This window comes from Gopherus flavomarginatus, chromosome 7, assembly GCF_025201925.1.
Source record: "Gopherus flavomarginatus isolate rGopFla2 chromosome 7, rGopFla2.mat.asm, whole genome shotgun sequence".
Classification (NCBI taxonomy): Eukaryota; Metazoa; Chordata; order Testudines; family Testudinidae; genus Gopherus; species Gopherus flavomarginatus.
In genome coordinates this window covers 61754820-61763395 of record NC_066623.1, presented here as the reverse complement: position 1 = coordinate 61763395, position 8576 = coordinate 61754820, and the positions used below count along the sequence as shown (strand labels likewise).

Sequence of the window (8576 nt, the reverse complement as noted above, 5' to 3'; positions counted from 1 at the left end):
CTGCCCCTCTCTGGTGTGTATGTGAATGTGACCCAGGTGCTAGCAGCCCCTGTCTGGTGTGCATGTGTGAGTAAGTATATATCCAGGCACCAACAGCCCCTCTCCAGGGTGTGTGTGTGTCTGTCTGTCTCCAGCAGCTCTTGTGTGTGTGTGTCTGTCTGTCTCCAGCAAGCCCTGTGTGTGTGTGTCTGTCTGTCTCCAGCAAGCCCTGTGTGTGTGTGTCTGTCTCCAGCAAGCCCCTCTTTGGCTCTGAAAGCGTTAAGGGAGGAGGGGAGAGATGCTGCTTGCGTCTGGCTCGGCTCCTTGGAGCCCACAGCGCCGGCTGCGCCTCGCCTCCCTCCTCCCTCTGCAGACACATCGAGACACAAAAAGAGGCTGGAGCGAGCTGGCAGAAAGGCAGCACCATGACCGAAACCACCAAGACTCACGTTATCCTGTTGTCCTGCGGCAGCTTCAACCCCATCACCAAGGGGCACATCCAGATGTTCGGTGAGTCCCACCCCCCCCCCAGCTCCCAGCCCCTGTATTTTTCAGTGCGATTGAATTTGCTGGCGCCGGGCCACCAGGGAGGATGCTGGCTGCATCGGAGCCGGCCTGTTCTGCGGGGAGGCCACATGCCCGGGGCGCAGGGAAGCTGGATTGCACCAGCCCTGGGCCTGGGGCTAAGGTGGCCAGGTAGCAGGGGTGAAAAATGGGGACACATTTTCAGGGGAGATAGTTGCCTATACAAGACAAAGCCCCTAATATACAGACACCTGCTCACCCTCCTTGGGCACCTAGCGAGCAGGGCTGCCCTGCGTGGCTGGCTTGGCAGGGCTAGGAGCATGGCAGGGGTCACTGGTGAGAGAGAGAGAGCCCAGGGCAGGATGGAGGTGCAATGGCTCGTTGTCAGGCAAGGGGCCATCAGTGCCAGGGGCAGCCAGGCTCTGCCTGCCTAGGCTGAGGCTGGGAACTGCAGGGGCTTTGGGGACAGGGATCTTTTGTTAGTGGGATGGGCCAGGGGGATCAATCTGGCGTGTGTGTGTGTGTGGAACTCCCCGGGGGTGGGAGTGGGCAGGAGGAGATGTGGCATTGGTTGATTCTTTAGGGGCTCTGTCAGTCGGATGAAGATTTCATGGCGGCGCAGGATTTGTGGTGAGAGGGGTGGCTGGGGGTGTGTTCAAAGGCAGACGGGTGTTTGCTAGACTGGACAGGGGCCTCGGGAGAAGAGGCAGCTGTTTGAGCTTTGGTGCCCGTGGAGAGTGGGTGGGGTATATGACAGGCTGGGATCAGGTGGCAGTAGGACGGGAGAGGGGCCCTGCCTGGCTCAGAGCTGGTGGCACTAGGCTGGGAGTGGGTTTCCCTGGTTGTGTGGGATCAGCTGGCAGCAGGAAGGAAAGGGGCTTTGCTGCTGTGGGTCTAGGAGCACCGTGCCCAGAGTGGGTTCACTGCTTGCTAGCTGGTGTCAGAAAAGCGTCAGCAGCTATTGTTTGGTGCCAGTAGGAGAGAAGTGCCAGGGGTAGGTGAGAGATCAATGCTAAGGGCTGGGCGCTGTCCGCAGGGAAGGTGCTGAAATGTCCTGCTTGCTAGTAGGAGCGGGATAGGTGAGCCTGATATGTGATATATTGAAGCACACGCAGTTTGGTGGGGGTAGGGAAGTGAGGGGACAAGGTCATGTTAGCTAGGAAGCCCTGGAATTTTTAAAGGCTAATTACACACCATTGTAGCTAAACATCTCATTGAGGGATTAATGAAACAGAACAAGTTCCTGCTACTACTCTAGAGAAAAGGCCCATAATATTCCCAAAAGGACCTGAGGAAGAGCTCTGGGTAAGCACCAAAGCTAGTCTCTCTCATCCGTAGAAGTTGATGCAATACAAGATATCACCTCACCCACCTTGTCTCCCCAAAGGGATAAACATGAGTGAAGTCAGGTTAGTAGATGTGGGTACTATTCACAACCTATTTTAATTCAGTATAAAATTGTGTGCATCTATACAGCTAGAGATGAGTAAGAATCCACTAGATCTTCCTTTATTTACACAGGGCTCTATATAGAACTCTATTGTCCAAAAATCCTCTCCTAGACTTTATTTTGCCCCAAAGTTCTTAAATATGGGTCTGGAGAGATCTGCACACTCATACCTCCCCCCCATATATATATATATATATATATATATATATATATATATATATATATATATACATACATACACATACACCCCTCCCCATCACATTTACATTAGAAACTGAGCAACATTCCCTTTGAAATGATCCACCTACCCACAAAACTGGGTTGGATCTTGTTTAAACAACAACATCTAAGATAATGTGTAAAGACATTCAAAGCAAAGCTACTGTACAGGGCAGAAAGGTATTTTGAGTATTTTTATACCACTTTACCATGCAGAGAAAGGGTGGGAATCAATGCTCAGTTTGCACCTCCACAATAGACCATAATGAGAACCATTAAGTACTATTTTCTAGCAGGTTCTTGGTGCATCTTTTCAAGTTCTTGGATTCTCCCATTTTAATTTCCCCTGATTCAGCACAACCAGAGACAAACACCAAACATGGCCTTACATGTGGCTGGGATGCCTTTTGGAGTGCACTTATTCTCTGGGATATTCTCTTTCCTAGGAACTTATTCTCTATGGCATTTTCATTTCCTATCTGTCTGGAAAATGTGAGACTGGACCAAGGTGTCAGCTCTAGCTCTTGTGTGTGATAGACCAGGGTACTAAACAGGGAGCCAAATAAAATACTAAGTGCTAGAAGCCTGGGTGATTTAAAAAAAAAAGGGAATTAGAAACACTAATTTCTGAAAGGAATTTGTTCTGATTTGTATTAGTGAAACCTGGTGGGATGATTCGGATGACTGAAATGTTAAAAATCACTGGAAACTCCCGAGTTAGAACAAAGAATGGACAGAAGGGGAGAGAATGTGTTACCTTCTTTAGAATTACTGACAGTTTGGAAGGACAGCACCTGAAATGCTTATGGATCAATGCACTAACTGATAAATCACAAGACAAGGTACTGGGGAGAGGGGGCAGGTCTGCTATATACTATTGAATCAGAACAAGGAACAGAAAGAGCAGCTCCTCAATCATCTATCAATAATGTGTGGAAAGAACAAAGTGCAATATCATGGGGGATTTCAGTCTGATAGATATATGCTAGAGGTCTCATTGCTAACGCTGGTAAAACATATATGGAGTTTATAAAAGTTAAATAACTTTCTAATACACAAAATAATATGACTAACTTAGTTGTTCAGTATTAGTCCTCATTCTGATGAGGAAAGATGAATTGATAATCAAACTAAAAACTGATTGTTGTGTAGGTGCAAGTGATCACAATTTAATTTCCGTTACTATGTGCAAGCAGAATATAGTCCTCACCAATAATGTACTTGGTAATTTTAAATGGCCAATTCCCCAAAGCTGAAAACAATTATGAGCAAAATTGGATGGGAGGAAATATTTAAATATAAAAATGTGAATAATTGGAAATTGTTTAAGAATGTTTTATTAAGTAAAAAACAAATACCCTCACAATGCTGCAGTCATAAATGAAAGATGAAATCAACAATAAATAAATAACAAATAGAAAAATGTGGACACTGATAGTAATTAATACAAATTGGCAGTTAGTAAATGCAGGTGATTGATAAGGAAAGCTAAAAGCATCAGTAAATAAATCTGTGGCCAGTATGATTAAAGGACAATAAGTAGTTATTTAAATATACCAGGAACACATGAAATTCTAGTAATGGCATAACTCAGAAACTAGATCAAGATGGTAAACTTATCAATCCTGGTCCAGAAAAGGCAGAAGTAGTCAATATTTCTGTTCTGCATTCAGAAAGAATCTTGAGGATGTATTCATATCTTACAATGATAAAGAAGTACTTTCTATTCAATCAGTAATTAGGAAGGATGCTAAACAGCAATTATTAAGGTTAAATGTTTTTAAATCATAAGTGCATAACTTGCACCCAAAAATATTCTTTTAGAATTTGCTGAGGAGTGCTCAGAACTGTTATAGCTGATTTTTTTAACAAATCTTGAATCACTGGGGAAGTTTCAGAGGACTGAAAAAAAGCAAATGTTGTGCCAATATTTTAAAAGGGTAAACAGGAGGACCCTGGAAACTATAGTCTGACATCAGTCCTGAGCAAAATAATGGATAGGCTAACATCAGATGCAGTCAGCAAGGAATTAAAGGATGATAATATAACCAATGCTAATCAACAAAGTTTTATGGAAAATAGGTCTTGTCAAACAAACTTATTATGGTATTTGGATGAGATAAGTTTTATTAATAAAGGTAACTGTGTTGACATAATGTACTTGGACTTCTGTATAGCATTTAGTCCTGCATGACGTTCTGATGAAAAAAATCAACATTTTAAAAAAAAAGATCAATGCCTCCCATATTAAATGGATTAAAATCCGTTTAACTGATTGATCATAAAAAGCAATTGTAAATGGGAAATTGTCATCCAGTAGGGGTGTTACTATCGGGGTCCCACAAGAATCTGTTCTTGGTGATTGCTATTCCACATCTTTATCAATAACCTGGAAGAAAATATAAAATAATTGCTGGTACAATTTGGAGATTACCACTCCACCAATTTTTTTGTCATTAGTGATGGGACCATGCCAGCTATGGTAAAGTGGGCTCATTTGAACAACATATGTTTTAGCACAGCAAAATGCTAGGTCAAACACCTAGGAATGAAGAATGTAAGTCATATTTATAAGATGGGGGACTGTATCCTGGAAAACAGCAAGTCTGAAAAGCATTTAGGGATCATGGTAGATAACCAGTTGGACATGGGCTCCCAGTGCAGTGCTGTAGCTAAGAAAGCAATTGCGATCCTTGGCTATATAAGCAGAGGAATATCAAATAGTACTAGAAAGGTGGTATACCTTATGTATATGGGATTACTGAGACTATTACTGGAATATTGTGTCCACTGATGGTGTCCAAACTTCACAAAGGCTGTTGAAAAATTGGAAGCGGTTCAGAAAAGAGCTACAAGAATGGTATGAGGTGTGGAAAACATGCCTTCTAGTGAGAGACTAAATAAACTTAATTTATTTAGTTTATCCAAGTGAAAGTTAAGAGGTGACTTGGTCAAGGTCTATGAGTATCCACACAGGGAAGAGATTGCTGCTAATAAAGGGCTCTTTAGCAGAAAATGGTAGAATGAGATCCAGTGGTTGGAAACTGAAGCTTGACAAATTCAGACTAGAAATAATGCTCACATTTTAAAGTGAGGGGAATTAACCATTGGAACAACTTATATAGGTATGTGATGGATTCTCCTTCACTTGGAGTCTTTAAATCAAGACTCGGTACCTTTCTAAAAGATATGCTATCGCTCAATCAGAAGTTACAGGCTTGGTGCAAAAGTTATTAAGGGAGGCTCTTTGGTCTGTGTTATGTGGGAGGTTAGATCACATGGTCATATAGGTCCCTTCTGGTCTTAAAAATCTATGAATACATTATAAATTTGGACCCAATTCTGCAACCTTTACTTAACCATCAGCCCATACTTACCCCAGTAGGATTACTGGTATGAGTAAGGACTGCTCCTGTGAGCAAAGGTTACAGAACTGGGCTTTTAAGACCACATCCTGGTCATCTTACTCACGGAAGCCAGCCCACTAAGTCAGTGGGAGTAACCAGGTGAGATAGGCAAGTAGGATTTGGCCCTTAGTTTCTGTGGCTTCTTTGACTCTGTCCTCAACAAAGAGCAAAACAGTGCTGCTTTCTGTAAATAACATGTTCCAAACAACTAACTAAATGTGTATTCAAAAGACCATCTTCGTCTCTCAGGTAAAGAAATGGCCCTCATAAACCTGACAGAAAACATTTGCTCGTCAATATCAGAAAAATTATATTAGCTTAAAATACAAACTAACAGAAAGAGGAAATAAAAGGTAAAGGCTGATACTCAGTCTTTCACTTATGGAGCTGAATCCTGTAGTCTTCTACTCAGGCCAAAGGCCAGCTGATTTTCCTGGAGGATTAGGACTTGGGTGTCTTTTTTTTGATCCGTGCTATTGTCGACTGGGTCCTTCCTTCACCAGTCACTTGAGTTTAATGTGGAGCGTCCTCCTTAGGTGCAGATTTTCAGGTGGTTGTGATTTTGTTACAACCATGCATTTTACAACATTCTCCACAACCATGGCAAATCCCACTGACCTCAGCACAGCTCTGGCCACACTTTGTAAATTGCAGGATCATGCCATTAACCCTATCCAAGTTTAATTTTCTTTACAGAAGTGTGTACAATATATGCAGGTATAATGCAGCTGAAATATAAGGCTATGCACCCACCCATATGAAGTAGTTCTGAAGACACCATAATAGGTTGAAAACACACCTTGAATTGTTTGTAATGTTATATGTACTCAGAAATGTATGTGTAGCCTGAGTCACAGTGTTTGAGTTGCATTTTGTTTATTTAAAGGAACATTGTCCACTTTGCTTAGGATCCAAATTTCAGTTTTGTTTATAAGAAGGGGAAGTGGGAGGGACAGGCTTGTTTTGTAAAATCTAAAATGAATAGAAATATTTGTGATTCTTTTTAATTTAAGTGAAATCACATTTCCTTTATATTCCAAAACAGGCATTACTAATATGAAAACAGACCCTATGCAAAAATCACAATAGCATGCAATTGATCGTGAGTCTCAGAACAAAGTCCTCAGTAAAAAAAAAATGGAAAAGACCTCAAGTATTAGACATTAAAAGCCATACCTGCTTGCCTTAGTCACATGCATAGGGTGGTTCCGTTGAACTCAATTGAATTCAGTTTTCATTTCAAGTTAATACTCAGCAAAACATTGTGTGGCATTTGCCTAGCTCTGCACAGTATATGTATTACTGTAAGAAGCAGAACTTCCGAGGCAAAGCCTACTTCTAAGTAATCCCCAGCTGATTGCAATTCTGTGTGCAGAAGGATGGGGCAGCTGCAATGAGAGATACGCCCATGGCCCACACCCTGAGGTGCCAAGACATGAAAACCAACAGCTGTGAAGGGGATCTGCCTATATTACAGTTCCCCAGCACCTCCTTTATGTTAAAAAGACAAAGCAATGCCACCAAAGGACAAACTGTACAACAAATGTCAAGAGCAAAAAAAAAAAAAAAATCTGTGCAGTGCCACTAACAAAACAATGCAAAAAGTGCCAAGTATCCAGCTGACAAGAATGTGTTTGCTTTTTAATTAAATCATTCCCCTCTATCATAGGTAATCCCCATGTAACAGCAACCTGCTAAAGCACGAGAACCAGGAAGCAAAGCTGATGAGAAACCAAAGTTGAACCCACCAGTCTAGTTTAAATCTCCAGCAGAGTGCAAAGTCAAATGTAAACAAACTGCATAGAGGGTGAAAAGTACATTCAGGTGTTAAATGATCTAGGATGTGACACTAGAAAAGAAACGTATCAAGGCATGAGGCCAGCTAGCCCGACCAAGATTTACATGAAGCTCTCTCAGTCTGTCCTTAGCCATAAGGGATACAGCAAACAGGCAGAGCTATAGGAAAGAGATCTTTATTGAGCATGCATAGAAGGCAGTATTACCTGTAGAGTAAGAGAACTCTGTTTAGTAGCAACCTGGCCTGAGCTTGCATTCCACAGCTTCTGGTGACCCACCAAACTTGGTCTCCTCCTGAAACCCGACCCTCTTTTTTCAGTTCCACTCATCATACTACAGCCAGAAATGTGGGAGGATCAGCTGCCTCCACAGCACCCTCCCCTCCTGAGTTCCCTGGATCCTGAGCAAGGCCCTTTACAGGGCTAGGGGGTGATAGGTTGCGGGTGTATATATTGTCCACCCCTAAATCCATAGGGAAATCATGTAAAAGTTAATGCAGCTTTATTCTGATCTCCCTGCCTTTCCCCTAGGCTGTGGAAGCCCTGTTCATGGTGAGTTCCAGAGGCAGCCACTGATGGAAGATGCCCCTGGTAGTGTGGGTCCAATGGAGCCCAGCTGCCTGGGGGCAGGGAGGTCCAGTGCCAGTGGGAGGCCCAGGTCTCTCCTTATCCTTCAGGATCTGTGGATGGTTCGCCTGGTCCTTGTGCTCGGGGCAAATCCCTGACAGAGTGATTTGGGGAGAATACTGCAAGGGGAACCTGGTGCATTTTCCTTCCTCCCTGCAGAACCTTCTCCTACAAATTTTCCTGGTGAGACTTTACTAACTAACCCATGGTTTTAATTACATCTATGACATCCATATGCACACAACTTTACTAATCTCCTGCAGGCTGGGTTATTGTAAGATTATATTTGATACAACCCTGTTACTGCAAGAGGGAAATGCTTTTCTCTTAGGAGCTTACAAAATAGCATAAGAACAGCCATACCAGCTCAGATCACTGGTCCATTTAGCCCAGTATCCTGTCTTCCAACAGTGGCTGGGGCCAGATAGTTTAGAAGGAATTAACAGAACTGGGCAATTATCAAATGATCCATCCCCTGTCATCCAGTCCCAGCTTCTGGTAGTCTAGAGCCCTACATCACTTAGGTGCTTTAAAGATTTTTTTTTATCCAAGATGACTCTCTCAGCCCTCCCC

At 42.9% G+C, this 8576-nt stretch overlaps 1 protein-coding gene across 1 annotated transcript in view; it reads left to right on the top strand.

The window, feature by feature from the left end:
* Positions 1–308: 308 nt before the first annotated feature.
* NMNAT2 (nicotinamide nucleotide adenylyltransferase 2) overlaps positions 309–8576 on the top strand; it is an 80390-nt gene continuing 72122 nt past the window's right edge. The window contains exon 1 of the mRNA XM_050963597.1: positions 309–489. Within this exon, the coding sequence (XP_050819554.1) occupies positions 405–489 (85 nt within the window). The 5' untranslated portion in view covers positions 309–404. The remainder of the gene's footprint in view (positions 490–8576) is intronic.